Raw genomic sequence first — 21,471 nt, 5'->3', positions numbered from 1 at the left:
GCAAAAAAAATCAAACTAAAACCAATATTAATTCAAAAACACATCAAAGTATGAAAATACTAAACTAAAATTGCATACTAAGTAGCAGTGCTAACCAATTTTTTCAATATATTGGAAAATTCGTCTGCGCATCGGCGTCGAGCTCAAAAGAAGTTTGCACAAACTTTTTTTTATATATATACTTTTTCCTTAAAGTTATTTTGGTGTTGCTGCCAATTAAAAGCGCCAAAAATGTTTTTGAAGACACAGCATATTTTTCAACGGGCATTTAATTACATTAAATGGCTTTTCATGCTCTACGAAATGAATACACAAATTTCGATATGTGAGCCCTGGGAGCGAGTGTTCTCGCGTAAGTTGAAAATAAGATTTAAAGTTTTCTGTTTTAAAAACAAATATTCATACTAAAACTAGAAAAATGTACCCATAATTAAAAAACACACTTTTGGAAAAACCTAATTTTTAGAAAAAAACGCACTTTAAGAAAACATAAATAAACAACATTTTTGGAAAAAAACTTAAAAAACGGAGTAATTTAAAAAAAAATATTACTCTAAATAATTACATATCTATAGAAAAAAATAATTTCTTTAAAAATGTTTACTAAAAACAGAAAAATTATCTTAACAGAAACAAACCTTTGTAACTTTTTTTTCCACACAAAAGTTTGTGTAAATTGGATTCTAAAAAATAAGTTTTTTCAATCCCTGTTTTAAGAAAATATTAGGTTTTCTTGCTAACTCCAAAAAAGAAGGTTCTCATTTCGTCGTGTATATTTTTAATTGTAGGGCGGTAAGCCCTTTAAAAAAGTTTTTATTATATGCTTTTTTCAAGAATCTTAAGATCCTGCAGCCATAAATAAATATACTAAAACTAGAATAATTTACTAAATATTAAAAACCAAATGTAAAAAAAGTATTTATAGAAAATAGTAAATTTTTTACGAAAAAATACACTTTTAGCAAAATCTCATTTTTAGAAAAAAATTAAATTTTAAGAAAGAAAGAGTAAGTTTTAGTATAAAATTACTGTAAACAATAACGTATCTATTGAAAAAATATTTTATTATAAAAAAATTACTTAAAAAAAAATATTAAAAGCAAAAGAAATTTTTCAAAAAGAAACAATTATTTTACGGGGAAAAAATGTGAAGAAATTAAATTCTTAAAAAATACTTTTCATTTTTATTTTTCTAAGAAAAAATCTGATTTTTTTTCAACTTAAAAATAAGGTGCAGGTTCTCATTTCGTGGTGTATATTTTTATAGTAGGCTTACGGTACCGTAATGGTTAAACGTCGCATAGCGATTTCTACTTATAAACATCAACATTTTTTTGCATAGCTTTGAAAAGTGATTGCAAATTTCGTAGTTTTTTTTTATTATAACAAAAATAATGCTCACAGTGATTAAATTTGTCTGAACGCTAAGCATACCTAAAACTAAATTCAAGTACAAACTAAGAGAAAATATTAAAAGATAATAATTATTTTACTTTGTTTTTAAGTAAATGACTGTTTATCAGACTAAAAAAAAGTACGCTGAAAAGGTCGTTCACAGTTAATAAAATGTTCTGTGTTCGTATGGAATAGTGGCTTATGTCGAAAGGCTGGCTTTAGTATAATACGGCATTCGCAGCATACGATTGCGAATGACTCACCGGCGCCAAGCGGTTGAAGAACTTTTGCGAGAAATAGTACCGATACTATCAAGTCAATATTCTTATAAAGTCTCATCAAAAAATTCCTCGTGGTTTAAAGAATTAAGGGAATGCCGCATTATACTAAAGCCAGCTTCTCGACTTAAGCTACTATTCCATACGAACACAGATTTATTGCATACACTTTTTGAATTGGAAATTGATTTATGAATTCATAGAAAGAAACTTACAATAGGGGTATTTACGATCCGGTGCATACTGTCTTGCAAGGTGCATAGATAGCATGATTGGCTAATCTTGTTGTTGTTTGAACACATGAAACAACAACAATCATGCTATTTATGCTATCTAAGCACTATGCTAGACCGCATGCACCGGTTCGTGAATACCCCTAATGAAACTTTGGAATTTTCTGTACTTGCGTACGCCCACGAGTGCATATGTCATAGTATATAGGCAACAAAACTTTGTTTTCCTTGATAAGGGAAGACCTTTATTACAAGCGAATTAGCTAATGATTGGTAATAAAGCAAAAGGACGCGTAAACCTTTTTTTTGTATAGGCAATAAATTATTCTGATTAGAATAGATATGTACATCAAAATTTAATTTTCTTCATTCAATTACTACGCAGCTGCAATTTCTTAAAGTCCCCCCTATACCGGCATTTTCATTAATTTAGGACGAATTAGTATTTCATACGTTTTTTTTTAGCCATAGCATGCGTCAGCTTGCTTTGACTTTTGATTTATACGCATTTATCATTACTTTGACCAGTTACTCTATGGCTGCATTTCTTTATTCATTCTGAACGTTTGGAATAAACTTTTTTGTTTATTTATTCTTTAGAACGTTCCTGATGATATGTTGACGCATATTTCAAACGTATTTGTGTTTATTCCGGCTGTGAAATGGGATTATCCGGAATGTATAAAGAAACGCAGCCTATATGTTACTGTGCACTGATTGATAAGTTATCAGAATTTTCATATAAGATATTTGACGCGACTCGCAATTAACTAGCTGCCGTCTTTAACGCTATCGTTAAATTATGTATTAATACTGCTATCAAATCGATCGGTCTTTAATGACAATGGTCAATTTAGTTTGTGGGTAAAATTCAAATACAGGCATACGTGCATATATAACCCATCTGTTAAATTTTCAATCATAGCGATTTTTTTTTTTTTCTTAAAATTTCAGACCTTTTACTCGATTTATACAAATAAATTAGAGTAAAAGGTCTGAAATTTGAAAAGCAATTACTTATTTTTTATTCATAAGGCCCATTGTAGCCTAAAAGTTAAAATTAAATTAAATTTATCAGATCACATTCTACGTGAGTATTTTAAAGATTTTAATTAACATTACTACTTTTTATAGATATTCTACTTCTACTTTGCGCTTCAATTGTCATACTTGGCGTAATTTATGTGCTTTCATTAACGAGAATGCTGTTAAATGCATTAACCGGTACGTTGGTGCAGGACTCATATGGACTACTTGTGGAAAGTTTTATTTAAAGAAAAATATGCCACAGGTTATATGTAGCTTTAAACAATAGGTCTAATTTGAATTAAATGTATGTATGTAATTGTATCAGATATACTTTTTTTTATATGTGCATATATTTGTATGTATTTCTATTATGTACTAGCATTAGTTAATATTTTAAACCATTTGAAAAACAAAGCACTTAAGAAAATATATATATATATATATTTTTTTTTGTATCGAAAAAGGCAGGAATTTAATCAGAATATATTTTATTCTTGCCAATAATTTTTGGGACAGCTGACGTCCAGAACTCATGGTTGCGTTTGACAAATTAGTTCTTATAGTGCCCCTAAACCACATAAAATCATTGTGCAACCCGAGACTTGTACAAGCCAATATTGTGGAAATTATTACACAATAAAATTGCGCAAACTTTATTTTTAAGAAATGGTGCTCAAGTAAAGATGTGCAAGAAATATGAATGTGCGCTGTATATTTTAATAGTCTCAGCTTTAAAACGCAAAAAGGATATTCAAACACGCTCTTGTCCATATTTTACAGCACGATCTGTGCACCAAAATGACTAAAAATTGCCCAGTTTTCGCCATACTTAACGAATAATTGTACAATAACACAGGCAGGAACAGAAACTCCCTGAGAGTTTTCTCTTTTTTCCTTTTCCTCCTATCATGAATAAAAATTCTCTGAGAATTTTTTGTATTAAATGGTGGAGTTGAGCTGTCAGAAAAGTGTCCCGTAAAATCATAAATATGCTGATACCAAGGCGTATAAATTCGCCTTGGCTGATACTCTGTGCAAAATTTGCGTTTTACTTTTCCACTTCTTCTCTTACTGCCATACCTAAACAAAAGCGTTGGGCGGAGCGGTTTCTGACACTTAGCGTTAGCGCCGAAGTGCCATACCTAAACAAAAGCGTCAACGCTACGTCAAATACAGAAATAACACCAACAATAAGCATATGTTTGTTTGTGTGTAACACGAAAATGACAGTTTCGCCCTTTTCTGCAGCCAACTTCAATTCCTAACGCCCTGTCAAAATCGGATTTTCCAACCGCTCAGCGTTGACGCCGCGTTGTTTCGGTATGCTTCATACAAATTGTATGGGCATGAGAATTTTTTGACAGCCAGACAACGCTGACGCTTTCGTTTAGGTATGGCAGTTAGGCTTTCGTCAATTATTTTTTAAATTTCGAGCCCTAACCGCCAAAATAACGTAAGCAGAAATATTCCTAGAGCATCTGGATGCATTTCTGCATCAAAAAGAAAATTTTGAAAAAAATGTCGCTTACGTTATTTTGGTGGTTAGGGCTCGATTTCGTTTTTCTATAAATATTAAAATGTACAAATTAACATGTAAACAAAACACTGACGCAAACGCATAAGCAAAGTTGGGAGTCGAATTAACATTTGCGGCACCGTCACCGTGAGCTTGTTCACGTAACTTATGCCTTGGTTATAATGGACGGGGCGAATCGTAACAAGTTGCGTCGAATTCGTAAGGATCTATTGATTTTAGATTGTTCCGTTTTACGTTACGTTTACGTGCATTATAACCATTTGCATTCATTTCCCATGCAATAGATAATTAAGTGAAAGTTCACTCCGTCCCGTTACTTCCATTATAACCAAGGCATTACTTCAACCGATTCAAGCTTCCTCTGGATAAACTTGTGTAAACTTGCGGAAGTATGTCGGTCTTTGGGCGGATGTCTTGATTGACAACACGAGTGGTCGTAAAACTGTTGTATGAAGGAATTAATTTGGTCCCGATTCCGGTAGTGCATTTTTGGTCCCAAATTTTGACAGCTTATTGACATTTGTGATTTCATTTAGTTTTGTTTTGTTTACATTCGTGATTTTCGCCAAGTAAATTTTAATTGAAATTATCCATATTTAAAACAATGTCCAATGATAAACGCACCATATATGTGGGTGCGCTAGCAGATGAAGTCACCGAAAAGCTATTGAATGATGCCTTCATACCCTTCGGAGACATTGCTGATATACAAATGCCGGTCGACTATGAATCACAAAAGCATCGCGGATTTGCATTTATCGAATATGAAATGTCGGAAGATGCTGCTGCTGCAATAGATAATATGGTAGGTTAAAAAAAGAAGGAACGAATTGATTGATTAATAAATTAATTTATTAGAACGATTCGGAACTTTGCGGTCGCACGATACGCGTAAATCTCGCCAAGCCAGTGCGCATCAAAGAGGGCAGCTTCAAACCTGTTTGGGCGGAAGATGAATGGTTACAGAAACATGCCGGCGCAACATTGAAAGGGGATGAGGCTGAAACATCTGAAGGTGGTACTGCTGTTGTCGAAGGTGGTGAAGTGTCTAATAGCAAACCGAGCGGGCCAGCGGTTATCGAGAAAGCAGAGCAGCGTAACCCACAAGTCTTCTTCGACATACGGATTAGCGGTCACGATGTAGGACGAATCATTATGCTGTTACGCGCTGATGTAGTGCCAAAGACGGCGGAGAATTTTCGTGCGCTGTGCACGCATGAGCAAGGCTTCGGTTATAAGGGCAGCACTTTTCATCGCGTCATACCAGAATTTGTATGTAGCACAAATATTTTCCAGAATTAAAAACAAAAATGATAGTATCTCCCTGTAGATGTGTCAAGGTGGCGATTTTACAAACAACAATGGCACTGGTGGAAAATCTATATATGGGAAGAAGTTCGCCGACGAAAATTTCACGTTGAAGCACAATGGTTTTGGTACTTTATCAATGGCAAATTCAGGAGCCAACACAAACGGCTCACAGTTCTTCATTTGCACGACAAAGTAGGTTATTCTTTGAGGAAAATTATGTTTTCTAATGCCAGATTTTTTATAGAACCGATTGGCTGGATAACAAACACGTGGTTTTCGGCCATGTTATAAGTGGCGCCGATGTTGTGCGGAAGATGGAACGCTGTGGTAGCAAATCTGGTACGCCAACGCAGAAAATTGTAATTTACTCTTGTGGAGAATTGAAATAACCATAAATATGAAATTTTATTAAAACTTTGATTTTTATTTAATACATATTTCAAATCATTTCATTTTAATTTTTCAACTAAAACGGCATGATGCAAATTTAGTAGTCCACAAAATTTACCCAAGTTTTTGGGAAATGCAGCTAGATTAAAAATTCCCGGCCAGATATGAGACGCGAGTCATTCAAGTCACGTAGATCTTACTGTCGTTAGACTGCTTATGATGGTTCAGACAAGGCTGTTCGTATCCCATGTAATCTCCATCTATCTGCAAAAAGAGATAACGTGGTTAGGGTACTGGAAACATTCATTTCAAACAAAATATTTTATATAATGAATCAGTTGAGATATAGCAGCACGGTTTTTAAATTGGGTTCGACTCAGTAGAGGGATCCTGAGTGAGGATAAATCATCATTTCAATCAATTCTTTATTTTTTCGTTACAATGCTTACCTTCATTGGACAAGCATAAATTCGAGCTCCGAGCGATTGTTGTCTGCAATGAAAAACCAAACTTTCATTTAGTACAAATAAGGGAGGAAGGAGCTTCAAATATAGCAAATTAGATGATCAGTTAAAAGTAGACAGCATGATTGTTTAATTTGGGTTCGACTCAGTAGAGGGATCCTGAGTAAGGATAAATCATCAACGTAAAGACAAATACATATATGAATAAAAACAAAGGCCTACCTTCGCATGCCTATCAATTTACGCCAGCCATCCGTTATACATAGCTTCTCAGTGTTCAATTAGGCAAACATTCTAAAATGGTATCAAAGAACCTTATGATAAAACTTAAGATGAAATTTATCGCAGAATTGTAATGTAACTATATTTATCAGTTAAGTAAAATTGTTACATGTATTTTTCAAATGAACTATACTATTATGTGAGTCCTCATATAAAATAAAATTTTATTTCAGATGCGTAATGTACACATACTAACCTTTTCAGATATCCACACACCCAACATGTTTCTCCCTTTTAATATTGACTCTGTGCAAAAACCGAATAATTCTTTGTCCTGCAAAATAAATTAATATCCATTAACATGCAGAACTGCAAACATAGAAATTGTATTGTTTTAGCTTTATCAGTATCCTTTTGGTTTATAGTTAGTGTGATCAGCATGATTTTATTTCAGCTTATTGTTATCATCAAGGTGAATATCTAGGGATGTTAATTAAATCTGATTTTTTACAAACCTTTGTGACCACTGATTCGCCATCTGGTTTACAAGCATCTTACAAGCAGCTGGGTAAGGGCTGTAAAAAATACAGACAAATATACCTGGTTAAAACATATTCAAACGAGTACTACCATCAAATGGTAGAATAATTTTATCAGAATCCTTTTGGTTTAATTTTAAGTTGTAAATCAGCAATTATTTTTACTTATGATTAAACTTATCATCACTCAAAACACAAATATGCATATATTTTCTTAAAAAATTGTATAGCTTACCTTTTACCAGGGGATTAGAGCACATAGCACATGCATCGACATAAGCAGTTTTTCAGAATTGCCTGAAATAAGAACGCTTAATTACAATCAATTTACAATGAAAAATACATTTAATAAAACGTGGTTCTTCAGTTGGCCGTTCTTATCTATCCGCAAAAATTAAAATGCATACAAATTAATTACGAGAATTAAAAGCAACGCATTTTTTCAGAACGAGAACAATCATCAAAAGGTATATCAAGCAGATTCTCGCAGGAATAAAGATACTTACATAGGTAATTTCATCCCCACTTTTCCGGCACATCATTGCGGCCTTTTATTTCTTTGCAGCTGCGAAAGTTGCAGAATACATGCAGAATTGATATTTTAGCAATATTTTATAAAACAATTCCATAATTAAATGTAACCTTTCCATGTTTTGCGAAACCAACAAGTTCACTCTTTGAAAACCGACAGCGAAATGAACGAGTTTGAAAATGGCAGATGGAACGTCTGGAACGGGAGCCATCTAGGTAGTTGCCACAGCGCTCGTAATAGAAAACAGATGTTAATTTCCAGTAGTGCATTTCATCCCAAAACCGCTGATTTCCCTAAAAAGGTGTTCGCAGGAGGGGTCACGCAGGGTTGCAAGTTGAATGACTAGAAGTAGAATGCAAAGTTGAAGAGTGCAAACGCTTTTTTATGGCGAATATTTTAAAATTTTTTTATATGTTGATATTTTTAGCCATTTCAATTTTTTTTTCGTGCAACCCTGCGTGGGTTTAGAAAAATCGCCTCGTGCGAAAGCCCTATAACCGATTCCGGTTGTGCATTGGGCCCTAACCGGTCCCTAACCGATTCGATGAGCATTTCTGAAAGTTTTCTGAAAGTTAAATTTGCAAAAGTTAATTAAATATATTCTAATTTTGCCGATAAACTTTTTAAGCTAAGTGCTATAAATTATCAAATAGGTGGCTGGCAGCTAGAAGAAAAATGACAATTGGCAAACATATTTTTTTAATGTTGTTTTTAAGCCCTGAATGCTATGGAAATTGCTTGCTGGGTTTAAGTCAACAGCTTTCTTAAAATTTTCTTTTAGATCATAAAAATTGTCAAAATTTTAATGTGAAATTGTACAAATTAATAGAAAAAAACTTGCATTGGATAAATTTAATGGTGTAATTTTTACGCGAGACCAACTAAAATACAACCCTGCGCAAATGGCAAACGGAAAAGCAAAGAAAGCCGGAAAAGGAAAAGGCCATCGAGACGGTAATCTACAAAAAACTGAAAAAGAATACAAATTATTGACGATGGAAGAACAACAGGCACGGGATACTAAATACGAAATGCGTCTAGTGGAATTACGAGCGGTTCGTAATTTTATTGATGGTAAGTGAAATTTTTCTACATAAACTTTCTTATGTATATCCGGTCGAGGACTCTGCGAAAAACAATCCACAACAAAGCTGGAGCTTATCCAGCTACCAAGTCATTTGGATGCATCGGACATGAAACAAATGTGCATAAATGAAATAAAATACAAATAAATGTTTCATTCTTTTCAATGATTCTGAACAGAGGCTTTTATGAGGGTGGACGAATTAAAAGAAGCGGAAGATTTAATGGAGAAGGTTGGCATGCTAAATTTCAAATTTTTCATAAGAATAAAATGTTAATTTTTTGTGCTTCCAGTGGAAAACCTATTTACGTTGCGATGGTCTACCAAAACCTTACATACCCCCAGAAGTGCGTTTGTTTTTTGTTAAATTAAGACATTTCGAAGGATTGAATATTGAAAAAACCATTGATTGGCAGCTATCTGTAGACGAAGGTAGTATTTTGACGCAGGATATATTTAGCAAGAATATGACGCGTAAAGCGTTAGTTAATGAATTACGCCCCAATTTCGGGGATGAGTATAAAGAAATTATAGATTTGTTGTTAAAGGTAATTGATGCTATAATATAAGCTTTAGACATGAGGATTACTGAAAAGAAATTATTTTCTAATGTAGATTATAAAAAGTATCGAATATTATACCGATGATGAACTAAAAATGGTTAAAGCACGAAAGAGCATCTTAGAAGATGTTTTGCAGGTACGAACGACGAGAAGTTATCTATGAAAAAAATTTTAGATTTCTTAAAATGTGCATATTTGTTTTATTTTATAGCAAAAGAAAGCAGCTTATTACGAAATAGACAAGTTTTTCGATCATTATGCGTATCGGATATTATCATCTGAGGATTCTTATATGGAGTAAGCAATGTTTTGAAGATCGTTTGCGATTGTATTCAAACATTTTACTTTTAATCTCGGTATAAAGTTCAGTAAATGCCAACACAGCTGAATATGTTTACGAAAGTGAAAATTTTTGCATGCACTTATGGACATTAAAAAATGTACCTATAAATTTCCAGTTTTTAGAGTGAGTATTTATACATACGTATGTTCTTACCTACAAATATAATTAATTTAAAATTTTGCTATTTGCCTTTTTTTACTTCTACATTTTCGCATATATCTACATATTTTTGATGTCCATAGAATTCCTTGCATCGACGCATGTTTACATAAATTAAAAATTAAAATACAATTGCCATTATCGATTCTACAGGAAAATCTCACTATAAGGGGAATACATTTATTTTTCGATCCGTTTAGTGAGAATGCAAAAAGTTATAGGCAAGATTTTAAAGATATTCGAGATCTTACTGCAGTGTTGTCGGCTGGTACACCAGGTAAGCAATTTCAAATATGTATTGTTTTTTTTTTTTGTGTGATACCTTTAGTCTTATATGAACATACATACATATGTATATTCAATTCATTTTCAAATCCTTGGTTATTTGAAGATATACACGATTGCTTGGTCCAAGAACATTTTATGCAAGTGGAATTACAAAACCAAGTGCGCAAGAGATTGATGGAAAAACGTGCGGAATATGAAAACAAAGTCGTGTAAGTTTCATTTGTAAATCCGATTAGCGTTCACCAAAACTGATACGAAGTCTCAAAACTTTGAAAGCACTTCTATGAAAAACAATTTCGATTAACTAGTGATGACTAGATTCAGTTTAATCTAATTTTTTACAATTTGTAATAATCTACGCCAGCGCACTAGCGGAACAATTAGAAAATTTAAAAAAATCCAATGCTAGCGATAATGAAAATAAAAAGAAGCAGCCAAAACTTATAAAAGTGCCCAAGGAACCGCCTGTAATAACGGATGATATGTTTCCGGATATTTGGGACGACTTTTTACAATTGGATAATGAGCGTTATAATAATTTCATTGATTTTGTCTATCACCCGGATTCATTGCGACTGGAGCCAGATGAGGTAATTAAAATAATTAGCTCTACGATTTTTATGAATATGTATGAATATCTATGTACTTACATTTTTATCAAAATACATGCTTTGTAATTGTAGATCAATTTAAAAAAATATGCGATACTCGGCGGAATATATCAATTATATTTTGTTAAAAAACCAACCCATTACAATTTTGACGATTTTAACATGACATGGCATGAAAATAATGGCGAATTACAAATAATCAAAAACGTGATTGCTGAAGCAGTTTTGCCATCTTTATCTAATAGAGGATCTTTAAGTCGTTCTTCAATTTCGCTTAGGCGTAGCTTATCCAGGCATAATAGTTTACAACCAAATTCATCCTTCATTGATCCACCAAAGTATTATGAGACACCTAGTTTTGTTATTTCGATGGAATTACCAGATTATTTATGTCTCTGGGGTGAACCGTTATTGTGCCATTTTGAAGATGACTTAATCGGTTACGTAAAGGAAACTGTGAGTACGCCAGAACAAAATCTAGCGCCAACGCCCTCTGCTGCTACTGATGAACAGAGTAAATTATTTATAAAAGAAACAGCATCAACAGGCACCTCGTCCATAGAACTTGCACATACCCCAAGGCAATCCGTATCGAGTATTTCTATACGCATGAGACGTTCAATATCGAACGTCTTTCGACCCTCATTAGCGTCACTCACCAGTATGTCACAGCAACACGGTCAACCGGCGCAAACACGAAATTTTGTAGAAGTTGAAGACTTTGTTTTAGATTTACCCTTGTCTATTGTTCAAATACGTAATATACAGCGGCATTGTTTGCCACGCATTATTTCCTCCTTTAAGTTCCCTGTGGAATTGCAAGATGAAGCGGCCGAAGAACAAAGTGGCAAACCGAAGGGCAAAGGTGGTATATTGTTGCGTAAACGTCCCTCCGAAGAGGATGTAGATGACGTTAAGGAATTCCAATATGATGGCCAAAACAATCCTGAACGGATGTTTCCTGTTTTCGTTAGTCCCGAAACTTTGCATATGGAATATCGAATACGTGATGAAAATGCAGACCCTGCGGTGCCTACGGGGACTAAATTTCCAACAAGTTTCTCCCAATTAGTACAAACATTAGATAGAATAAGGAGCGCTTATCAAACCGGTTTCAGGCGAACCCTTCAAGTAACTGATAAGAAAATTAATGCCAATGTTTATAAGACGCGCAGGAAGATAGCTACGACGACGCGGTCAGTGGACTCATCTGCGACTGTCCTGCCATTGACGGGACGGTTGTCAGCACATATAGCAGTGGCAAAGCGTAAAACTTCGAAGGGAAAAACTATACGGATGAGTGAACTTGATATGGCAAAGGCGAGAGGACAAAAAGAGCGTGAAAAAGAACATTTAAGGTTGGAACATGAGACACAGGCGTTGTTAATGCGTAAACAGTTGTCAGCAGTTCAGGCGGCAAATCAAGCGGAGGAGCAAGAAGAGAAATCAGAATTGGAAGATGTTAAAGAGAGTCTACCGGGACCCGAAGTGGAAGATAAAAGGAAAACATTCCGCTATTCACATTGGACGACGAAATTTATTGAGAAAACGAAATATGATAAAACAAATCACAAGATAACGATTTGGACAGATCGTTTGGGTGAGTGCGGCAAATAGAAAGTCGCTACAATAACCACAATGTTATCTAAATATTATTAATAAGTATAATATGAATACCATAAAAAACTTGAATGTAAAGTTTAAACAAATTTACTTATTTTAATTAAGGCACAATTGGTTTGGCGTATAAGCTTTATGAACATTTCCCTTTTAAAGATTGGAAAGTGGAACCAGATCTGGAAAAGTAAATTTTTTAAATTATAAATATAGCCGGGTAATATTTAATATATATATATATTTTTTTTTTTGAAATATTGTATAGCGAAGGCGAAGTAGTTTTTACGCTAGAAACGCAATATGTTAAATGTGTAATCAATATCTCCGCCAACGGCTATCGCGGTTATGTAGCGGAGCCAACCAAAGGTTTTGTACGCAATAGAAAAATTTACTTGGACATTAAAGAGCCAGTAACCGATTTGAAAGACTTGAAAGGGGTAAGTACAGAACAATTTAAAGTTAATATCGATACAAACTTTAAATGCATGTTTTTGCTTTTATTTTTATTTTGCGCAGCGTTTCCGTGAGCGTTTCTTGAATATATTTTCCAATCACGATGCTCGTTTTTATATAGAGAATAGTAAGGATACTTATTGCTGATTTCAGCCAAACATTTAAAACTTTTAATTTTTCCTAGGCTATTTTTCTGAGAAACATTTAGCCTGTGAACTCCACATCTACTCCTGTATAGCTTTGCATTGTTTGCTATTGACATTTACACGCTCCAATTGGAATCGCTTGGCACAGCGTCGTGATATTGTTTTGAATTTTGCACACCATCGCGAGCCGCCGGAAAACATGATGCAGGTGCGCATCACACCAGAAAATGCCACATTTGTGGATGTACAAGAGCTGTGTTCGGATGATTTAAATACGTTTTTGTTAGACTATACATTAACATGGCGAAACATAGGTGTGAGTATTACACTTTTTACTGTATTAGCCTAAATACATATATAATGGTGCGTATTCTTGTTTTCGTACGAATCGAAAATCATGAAATATTCCTATCATTTCCTATACAAAAATTTCAAATTCTCGATTCGTATGTAAACCAGAATACGCCTCTATATTAGAACAATTGCAAAAGGTCAAGCGCTACACATTCATTAATGATATTTATTAGCATTCGATTAAAAATTGTGAGGTACATGAAGATGAATTGCCACTTTGTTATTAGTTCGTTCTAAATCTTTTAATGTAATAATAAAAGTTGCTTATTTGTCTTTCATTAGCAATATAGCGACTTTCATCACCTCATCATGTCAACATATCTCACTGCTATGGACAATCGTTGCAAAGATCCAAAACTACTTGTGAATGTAAAAAATTTGCTTTCTGAAATACGTCCCCTAAGTTATTCGTAGAATAATTGCAATACACATAATTTGTAATTACTTTTTTTAATTTATTTTTATTATCTTATGATATTTACTTTGTTTCCAAGTACCTACTTTTGTAAATCATACGAATAACGGCTCCATTCTGTATCGCTGACAAATTCTTGTCACAGTTTTTATTACCGAAAAATATATGAAAAAGTTTAAATTTGTCAGTAAAAAATGTTTGCCACCGATACAGAATTTGGCTATAAGTTTAGTTTTAACAGTATCTAAAGGATTTAATGGAAACACCAAAATTGCGTAAATCGTAAGCTAAATCCAGATAACTCAATTTATGCGAGCCATACAAAAAACCACCAGGATTTTGAATCGAAAATATATGTAGATCTCAACGCATTTGTTTTACCAAAAGAATATCCGCTAAAAAAAGTGGAATGAACTTTTTCCTTGCATACTTTTAGGTGGCATTGGTATTGAAATTTAATTCATCAGTAAAAAATTAACTTAGTTTGCTAAACTTAAAACGAAAGTTTATATTGGATATTAGTGCAAATTATTGAGGCGTGCAGGAAGCAGCAAGTGGCCATTACTGATGCTTAATGTGAGCACCTGTCTTACAGACATGATAAATTATCGTCAACATTCCTTGGTGCCCGCTTATGGTTTTATGGATATTGCCGTCGTCGCTGCACACATACTTTTTTTGCGCTGCGCTAACTTCCTTAAGAACGATTGTATTTGCCCCAAATGTGCAGCATGAATACCGAGGCGATGAATAGCAGAGACATCACCAAGACGGGAACCGGACCACTGCAATAAAAACAGATTATTCACAATCGAAATGTTATGGTTTAAGATAAACTATAAAGGAATCCATATGTTAGAGGGTGTGCTAATTTACAGAAATTGAATTAAAATCACCATCCTAAGAGGAAAGTTTAGCCATATCTACTGATTTTTAACAGAATCTATCTTCAACACAATTTCAGTTACTTTCACAAATTAAATTTGAATCATTTGCATTAGGTGCCATTTTCTCTTAAGTGCTGCAAAAGAGAAAGTACACGTCCACACAACGGAATAGGCTGTTGTTGTGACCCAAATATTCTTGACAAAAATGCCTTGTTGGCATGTAAATACTTACACTTTAATACCGGGGGAGTCGTCGGTGTAGAATCGCCACATGCCACCAGTGCCAGCGCCAGTGGTGCGACTTCTAGCTGCTGTGGTACTACTTGTTGTCTTACGTTGCTTCAGGTTACTACCACCAGCGCCAGCGCTGCGTGGCGCTGAGATTTTCGTTGGCGAGCGTGAACCACTACCCACAGAGGTTGAACTGGCTGGTGCAGGCTGCAAATGGAGAAACAAATTTATACATTGCATACACTTCACCACATACTGTCCTTTTATATATTACCATTTTGTTGTAAAATTATTAAACAATTCTGCGACAATCGTATATAAAAGCACGTATTTACAACTGACCAAATGGAACACCAACGAACCAATTGACTGCTTTCCAAAAAATAAAGATTTCGCCGTGAGTGACAATTCGCTGTCGTTGATTTCGTTTTTTTTCTTCCAATCGGCAATTCATTCGTTTTTCCTCTTTCCACGTAGACGAGGAAAGTTGGCTGCTTTTTAATTGCTGTCAAGGGAAACGTCAGCATATTTTACTGCTGGAGAATAAAGATGGCGCACGAGTCAGTAAATTCGCGGAGGAAGCGTCAGTCAGTGGCAACCGGAAATATTAGTTGTGTGAAAAATTGGCAAATTGTTTTAAATTGTGAAAAAAATTTAACTAAGCTGTGTAAAATTGTGATTGTATGAAGTGATTTTTAAATTATTGCATTCAATGCAAACTTATTTCCATAAGAAATTTGGTAGAATTTTCATCGAGCAAAGTAACAGCGAAGGATGTGTAGCCCGGATATACATAAATCACTCCAAGGAAGTAAAGAAAGGAAATAAGGTGCCAGCTTGCAGGTAAGTACATTTATGTTTGGAGATTACTAATTCTTAATTATTGAACAAAATTAAAATTTCGAACCATAACTAAAACAACTCCATTTAGTTTAGATAGATAAATAGATTTTTTTTTGTGGTATGCAATGCAACCAGGGGATCTTTTGTGCCTTCTGTCTCTTTATATCATCTCGTTCAGTTTTAGGTCGCTTGGGAAATCTAATAGTTTGTTTGGCCATATCGACTGCGCATTATTTGACTTCGGGCCTTATGACCGGTGGTATTTTGCTCCTTTTCTGCTTTATATTCGAGGAGTATGTGCGCAGCAGTTTCAGCTACGTTGCCATCTCAGTTGAATGTCAAAAAAATTTACACTCCCACTTCCCACTTATTGAGTTGGATATATCTTGATGTGGACAATAAAAGCAATAAAAAATTATCTGCCTCAGTGCCAGGGTCTTCCCTTTTGAATGCTTAAAGTGCGTCTTTAACCAATTATGCAACTTCTTTTTGTATTTTGGCCATAATCAGGCAGGTTCTGCACTTCGCTTCCGGGAGAATTTCCACCATAGTCACATTGAATTCAAAATTAAAGGGGTTTGAAATTCAACCGGAAGTGAATCGCAAAACCTGCCCGAAAACCAGCACTTTGTCCCTTTACTTGACAGACTGCATTGTGAATAATATCGTTTTTTGTTTGTGATTCAATGCTGAGAACATTTCCACATTATCTTCCTATCGCTTAAGGTCAACATTAGGAAGAAGGTCCTTGAATAATTACTCAAAAATCCGATGTTTTCAATTGTCGGGTGGGCGCTATTATTAAAAATGAGTCAAAATTTTTGTATTTAATGGCTCGTTTATGTAAAAGTATTGAAAAAATTGCTAACATCCTTACAGCATTACCCAAAAGAGTTTGGGTTGCTTCTTAGCTATTACAACAACAACACCAAAGCCTTATGTACTTACGCGCTAAATAATTCTTTCAAAATAATAAAGCGGTTTCTTTTTTTATTTTGCTCAAAGTTTATTTCGTGCATAGTTTATAAGGTATGTAGTACATTACATAAGTTTTTTCTTTAATATACTTGTATATATGTTGTTAAAGAATAATTTTCCACAATCTTCCTCTTCATCTTCATTTTCAGTTTGTTTTTTCTTTGTTTTTTTTTTACTGGAAACACTAAATTAAAGTATGACCATTATAATAATAATACAATATAATATGCGGGTGTATAAATAGGCAAAGTTTTTGGGTTAGTTACAAGTTTACTGCATACAAGGTTTACTGCATTTCCATGGATATCATGTCTTTGTGTGAAGGTGTTTGTGTGCATGTTTGCTATACTGCTGCAAGCTTGCATTTGAAAGTATCGTCTATGCTTTAACCTATTTGCTTGCCATTATATCGTTTACAAACGTGATTTAAATGTTTTTTATATTATTTTTTTCCGATTCTTAAATGTGGGCAATACGCTGTTCGCAATAAAATACTACAAACATTGCTTTTTTATTGAGGTGCTTAAAACTCGCATGACATGATATCCATAGTTAGCTTTAAAGTTAAGCTCTAAGCGATCGTTAAATGAAAATATTATTAATTAATTAATTGTAAAACATATTTACGTTGTGAAAAGATACTTTTATAAATTTTTAATCGTCGTCTATACTGTAAAAACTAAACTATATGGTTTGATTTTTCCAAATACCTTGCACTCATGTATACAGTACATAGTTTTTTCGTTAGAGTTACATAGCTGTGTATACATATGTGGAATAATTAATTTTTGTTTAAAGTTAAGGATAAATATTTTCAAACTACCAGTAAACTATTAGCCCCATATATGATTATATGTACCCTTAATTTTTCATGCTTTAATTTTGTTGTTTCTCTTAAGTGCTTTATGAAGAATCGTAAAATTGTTGTTTACATATACATATATTTTTTATGTACTATTTTGTTATACTTCAAATTTTTTTATGAGTATGCAGTGAAAATATGTATTTAAGTTGCAGAAAAAAATATTTAAGTTTATGCTGAGCTCATACTGGCTGATTCTATTTTCATCGTCGTTGTGGCTGTTGCTGTGCCACTCGATTTGGATGTTTTGTTGTCGTCCACACCCTTCAGATCAGCATCGACCTTCTTATCCTTTAATTGTCAATTTTCAGCTGACATAATGCCGATTTCCTCGTTGATAGCCAATAATTGCCTCACGAAGTCCTGGTCATTTATAACCTCGGCTAAGGATTTACAAAGTTCAGTTAGCTCCTTTTCCTTCATATTTAACTGCGGTGCCAATTTATTCAAATGTTGTTGCACATTGTCTGGAATCTATGGATAAGGAAAAAAGAAATAAAAAGAAAAAAGTTTGTGACAACTGCGAAAAATAGGTTTACAAACAAATTTATTCTACCTTCGATGGATTTTTGAAGACATTGAACATGAATTTAACTTTTACGCGTTGGTCATTCGGTCCATCGTAGAATATGGTGAAATGTGACTCATTGCAGTTTGGCACAACCGGCAGGTAAATACCTGCGAATACGCGTCCTTTTGCATCACGTGATAACAGCGAACGGAAGTTGTACGCCAAATTACGACGCACTGTCACATCGATGGCGGTCATATAGGGCTGCTCAATGTAAATGAGTGACGATTTGAAAGACTGCTCATCGCCACGTGTTTCACGTTCCATCCATTCAACATACTTCTTGCTATGCAGACAATAATTGTAACAATAGTCACGTTGCAGATGCGTTTCTTTCGACTGTGTGAACCAACCTACGCAGTAGAAGAAAAACATTTTGTTAGCAAAATTTGTGTGATAAAAGATGTTGTTATCGTAAGCAAAGGATGTTTGTTTAATAACCTAGTATAATAGAATTATAATAATGTCTCAACCTACCCGTATGTGGATACATTTGGTCCGACATCACGGTTACAGCACGTCCGATATGATAACCCGGATCCAATATCATTACACCTTCACGTCCGGCAATAGAAATCTTCATAGCTACCATAGCGTGTTCTTTCTCGACATTGGCATGTGGCGAGTTCAGTCCACCCACTTCTTCAGTGCCTTCAATGTAGTCACTCTGTGACATGACCTGTTCCTCGCACGAAACCAGATACAGATAATGCTGTAATACTGGAAAGATCTCAATGATGCGTGTCATTATCTCCATAGCCAGTGAAACACACATGTGATGACGCCTATTGATGGGTAAATCGTAGAATTGGAAGAATGATTTCAGATCCGAGCGTCGTGTACGTTTGAAGGCGCGATAAAAATCCACGAATAAATTAACTGTATCATAATGTGTCTCTTCAAGCATACGATGTAATTTGGTCTCAATAATCGCATTTAGATCCTCATATTCCCAAACCGAATCGAAGTTTAATATTCCCTTGCTGTGTTCATCATCGCAAGTCGCTGCCCAATCGGGCAATGGTAGCGGATGTCCAAGCGGCCAGATTCCATTGATTTGATTGAATGCAGTTAAATTGTAGCTGTCCGCATCGGCCCACCACTCTTGTTGGCCCTGCAGTTGATTGCGCCACCACTTGCGGTGCTGTTGCTCAAGTAATTTACGTATATTGGCGCAGCGTTCCAACGATGCATTGGATGTCATATTATCCACTTTGCCAATTTGTTGAACCATATCGGTGACGGAAGCGGCAGCGCCGGCCACAACAGTTTCCACATCGGTGTATTTACTGTCAACTGTTGTTGCTGCGTCTGTGACGTCAACTGCATCATCACCATTTGTAGCACACCGTCCACCAGTGTCGTTAACATTATCCACTTGGCTTTCATCAACATCATGGTGGTTGTCGGGCGACCAAGTCTTGTTGTGCACGCTGCATTGCTGCTGTTTAGCGACAACAATTCGTTGGCCGTTGTTGTTTTGTGGTCTATCTTGAACAGGAACGGTGTTCGTAGTCAATCCAACTCGTACCGCACCCGCCGATAAACCGGCATTGGCGCCGGCGCCTGCAACAACAGCTGGTTCAACAGCTGCTGCGCTAGCGGCGGTGGCGCCACATCGCACCAGGCTGGCTTCGGCGAGTCAACTTGGCCATTCGGCACCCCAACGGCCAACCGTTGGCACGTAGCCACTTTCGCAATCATTTAACGAGGTTTCTAAATTAATTTTGGCTGCTGCGTGTATTGATAATGGAATAGCGGTAGCTGGAGCGGCAGCGGTTGCTGGAGCGGCGGCGGAGGCGGCTGCAACACCGTTACACGTTGAAAATAGACTATTCCGGCCCTGCGCGTTTTTGAACAGGAGGTCCGGCTCGTCTCCAAAATACGATGGTTGTTTAGAAAGCTCTGTGTGTGGAAAGAATTGAAGTGAAAATATTATATTTAGTTATTCATGAATTATTGGTGTGTTAATTAAAATCAATTAAACAAATAGCCAAGATGTTGTTCGAGGATGAAGTAATTATTGATGAATTTACAAATTCAGAAGAGGAATATATAACACCAAAATTAGCTGAGCCTTTTGCGCAATTATATTTTGTCTATTAAGTTTAAGAGTGGGCTATTAAAACTGAAATTATCGCGCAAAAATATTATAACTGAAATTCTTTAAGTAGATTGAGATCTCTTCATAATTCTTTCAGAATGAGTCTACGGAGAATTACACTGCTGCACCGTGATAACTCTCTTATCTAGGTCTACAGGCGATAACCTATTAAACGAGTTTATTTATAGCGCTACAATCACTGGTTTTTAGCTTTGTACTCCAACCAGTCGAATTTTCGAGTATTTGATAAGGGCAATTTAACTTTGTTTGGTACAAACTTCTGTAGCTTGATCAGAAAAATTGCACAGACCATGATAAGTATACTCGTAAAATGAGACCCCTTTCAGACACGTCAAGTCTTGATTTCAAGTTTGCTCGAAGGAGGTGGGACGAATGTACTTTTCCCCTCTCTGCTCTCCTCCTTCGCCGACGAACCGAGCAGACTTGAAAGCAAGACTTGACGTGTCTGAAAGGGGTCTGACACTTTTGTTGTGATTGTACTTGAGCAAAGTAAGATTAGAAAACTACTTGTAGATTTTAAAACTGAAGCATTCAATTGAACTGTTTCAGTTATCTAATAAATTGTTTTTTCTAACAAGTGTGTAAATATACATGTATTTCACTTCATATCTTGAGAAAAGCCTGATGTTATATAAATTTGCAGCTTTTTATACCTTCGTACTGATAACACATGGATGTAGGTACATATATAAATACATACACATGTGATTAGTTAGTCCTTCTCAGCTTTTTCCATTAATTGCGAAGAAGTTAAATAAAAATATGTGCGAACATCTGCCATCTCGAAGCCTTTGCATCACAATTGTCTTTTGCCTTACTTCTCAGCAGTATAAGTATGTACACCTTTCCTCCAATTGTACGATAATGCATTCCATCTACAACTTATTCTTAATTTCTACAATTTATTGCTAACAGCGTATTCAACTATTTCTTTCTCAGCTACTTCCGTAATTCGATGCGTATGTAGCAAAAAGAGAGGCAATTTCGTGCTCTGATCTACATAGATTTGTG

At 35.1% G+C, this 21,471-nt stretch overlaps 5 protein-coding genes and 1 long non-coding RNA gene across 8 annotated transcripts; 3 read left to right on the top strand and 3 right to left on the bottom strand.

The window, feature by feature from the left end:
* Positions 1-208: 208 nt before the first annotated feature.
* On the top strand, positions 209-3,299 carry LOC108365416 (uncharacterized). The gene is made up of 2 exons (XM_017619431.1): positions 209-352; positions 3,041-3,299. The coding sequence occupies exons 1-2, from the start codon at positions 232-234 to the stop codon at positions 3,178-3,180; spliced, it is 261 nt and encodes an 86-aa protein (XP_017474920.1). The 5' UTR covers positions 209-231; the 3' UTR covers positions 3,181-3,299.
* Positions 3,300-4,545: 1,246 nt separating this feature from the next.
* cyp33 (peptidylprolyl isomerase cyclophilin-33) lies at positions 4,546-6,229 on the top strand. The gene is made up of 4 exons (XM_017619430.1): positions 4,546-5,277; positions 5,331-5,744; positions 5,803-5,975; positions 6,028-6,229. The coding sequence occupies exons 1-4, from the start codon at positions 5,077-5,079 to the stop codon at positions 6,170-6,172; spliced, it is 933 nt and encodes a 310-aa protein (XP_017474919.1). The 5' UTR covers positions 4,546-5,076; the 3' UTR covers positions 6,173-6,229.
* LOC108365417 (uncharacterized) lies at positions 6,182-8,106 on the bottom strand. 2 transcript variants are annotated; one of them, XR_001847928.1, is made up of 7 exons: positions 7,905-8,106; positions 7,634-7,695; positions 7,375-7,434; positions 7,116-7,193; positions 6,860-6,951; positions 6,623-6,665; positions 6,182-6,437 (listed from the first exon to the last, which is right to left on the bottom strand). It is a non-coding gene; the product is annotated as an uncharacterized LOC108365417 (long non-coding RNA). The 2 variants fall into 2 exon arrangements; XR_001847927.1 differs by having other exon boundaries at positions 6,860-6,931; positions 7,905-8,102.
* A 276-nt stretch (positions 8,107-8,382) lies between these two features.
* LOC108365413 (axonemal 84 kDa protein-like) lies at positions 8,383-14,186 on the top strand. The gene is made up of 15 exons (XM_017619426.1): positions 8,383-9,004; positions 9,194-9,246; positions 9,308-9,562; positions 9,630-9,713; positions 9,789-9,874; positions 9,942-10,043; positions 10,163-10,356; positions 10,471-10,576; positions 10,732-10,957; positions 11,051-12,578; positions 12,707-12,782; positions 12,861-13,032; positions 13,112-13,175; positions 13,233-13,510; positions 13,831-14,186. Exons 1-15 carry the CDS (start codon positions 8,833-8,835, stop codon positions 13,960-13,962), a joined length of 3,528 nt encoding a protein of 1,175 aa, XP_017474915.1. The 5' UTR covers positions 8,383-8,832; the 3' UTR covers positions 13,963-14,186.
* Positions 14,040-15,550, bottom strand: Sec61beta (Sec61 translocon subunit beta). 2 transcript variants are annotated; one of them, XR_001847926.1, is made up of 4 exons: positions 15,356-15,550; positions 15,083-15,288; positions 14,323-14,748; positions 14,040-14,234 (listed from the first exon to the last, which is right to left on the bottom strand). XR_001847926.1 is itself a non-coding variant. In XM_017619425.1 (3 exons), exons 1-3 carry the CDS (start codon positions 15,356-15,358, stop codon positions 14,661-14,663), a joined length of 297 nt encoding a protein of 98 aa, XP_017474914.1. In that variant the 5' UTR covers positions 15,359-15,550; the 3' UTR covers positions 14,079-14,660. The 2 variants fall into 2 exon arrangements, 1 of the variants encoding a protein (XP_017474914.1); XM_017619425.1 differs by having other exon boundaries at positions 14,079-14,748.
* A 1,505-nt stretch (positions 15,551-17,055) lies between these two features.
* On the bottom strand, positions 17,056-20,469 carry LOC108365410 (uncharacterized). The gene is made up of 3 exons (XM_017619424.1): positions 18,813-20,469; positions 18,321-18,688; positions 17,056-18,238 (listed from the first exon to the last, which is right to left on the bottom strand). Exons 1-3 carry the CDS (start codon positions 19,567-19,569, stop codon positions 18,065-18,067), a joined length of 1,299 nt encoding a protein of 432 aa, XP_017474913.1. The 5' UTR covers positions 19,570-20,469; the 3' UTR covers positions 17,056-18,064.
* Between the last annotated feature and the right edge of the window lie 1,002 nt (positions 20,470-21,471).

Source organism: Rhagoletis zephyria, unplaced genomic scaffold (genome assembly GCF_001687245.7).
Source record: "Rhagoletis zephyria isolate East Lansing unplaced genomic scaffold, Rhagoletis_zephyria_1.1 Rzeph_scaffold_01864, whole genome shotgun sequence".
NCBI classification, from domain to species: Eukaryota; Metazoa; Arthropoda; class Insecta; order Diptera; family Tephritidae; genus Rhagoletis; species Rhagoletis zephyria.
This window is presented reverse-complemented; position numbering and strand designations above follow the sequence as displayed.

What these genes read in the sequence shown, in the direction of transcription:
- LOC108365410 (XM_017619424.1), bottom strand. Translation starts at nt 19,569, where the DNA reads ATGGTTCAACAAATTGGCAAAGTGGATAATATGACATCCAATGCATCG. An exon ending in CCAAATGTATCCACATACGG is followed by an intron (nt 18,689 to 18,812) that starts GTAGGTTGAGAC and finishes TCTACTGCGTAG; the next exon opens with GTTGGTTCACACAGTCGAAA. An exon ending in TCTTCAAAAATCCATCGAAG is followed by an intron (nt 18,239 to 18,320) that starts GTAGAATAAATT and finishes CCTTATCCATAG; the next exon opens with ATTCCAGACAATGTGCAACA.
- cyp33 (XM_017619430.1), top strand. Translation starts at nt 5,077, where the DNA reads ATGTCCAATGATAAACGCACCATATATGTGGGTGCGCTAGCAGATGAA. An exon ending in ATCGCGTCATACCAGAATTT is followed by an intron (nt 5,745 to 5,802) that starts GTATGTAGCACA and finishes ATCTCCCTGTAG; the next exon opens with ATGTGTCAAGGTGGCGATTT. An exon ending in TTCTTCATTTGCACGACAAA is followed by an intron (nt 5,976 to 6,027) that starts GTAGGTTATTCT and finishes GATTTTTTATAG; the next exon opens with AACCGATTGGCTGGATAACA.
- LOC108365416 (XM_017619431.1), top strand. Translation starts at nt 232, where the DNA reads ATGTTTTTGAAGACACAGCATATTTTTCAACGGGCATTTAATTACATT. An exon ending in CTGGGAGCGAGTGTTCTCGC is followed by an intron (nt 353 to 3,040) that starts GTAAGTTGAAAA and finishes TACTTTTTATAG; the next exon opens with ATATTCTACTTCTACTTTGC.
- LOC108365413 (XM_017619426.1), top strand. Translation starts at nt 8,833, where the DNA reads ATGGCAAACGGAAAAGCAAAGAAAGCCGGAAAAGGAAAAGGCCATCGA. An exon ending in TCTGAGGATTCTTATATGGA is followed by an intron (nt 9,875 to 9,941) that starts GTAAGCAATGTT and finishes CTCGGTATAAAG; the next exon opens with TTCAGTAAATGCCAACACAG. An exon ending in GAATATGAAAACAAAGTCGT is followed by an intron (nt 10,577 to 10,731) that starts GTAAGTTTCATT and finishes AATCTACGCCAG; the next exon opens with CGCACTAGCGGAACAATTAG.
- Sec61beta (XM_017619425.1), bottom strand. An exon ending in GACTCCCCCGGTATTAAAGT is followed by an intron (nt 14,749 to 15,082) that starts GTAAGTATTTAC and finishes TTTTTATTGCAG; the next exon opens with TGGTCCGGTTCCCGTCTTGG.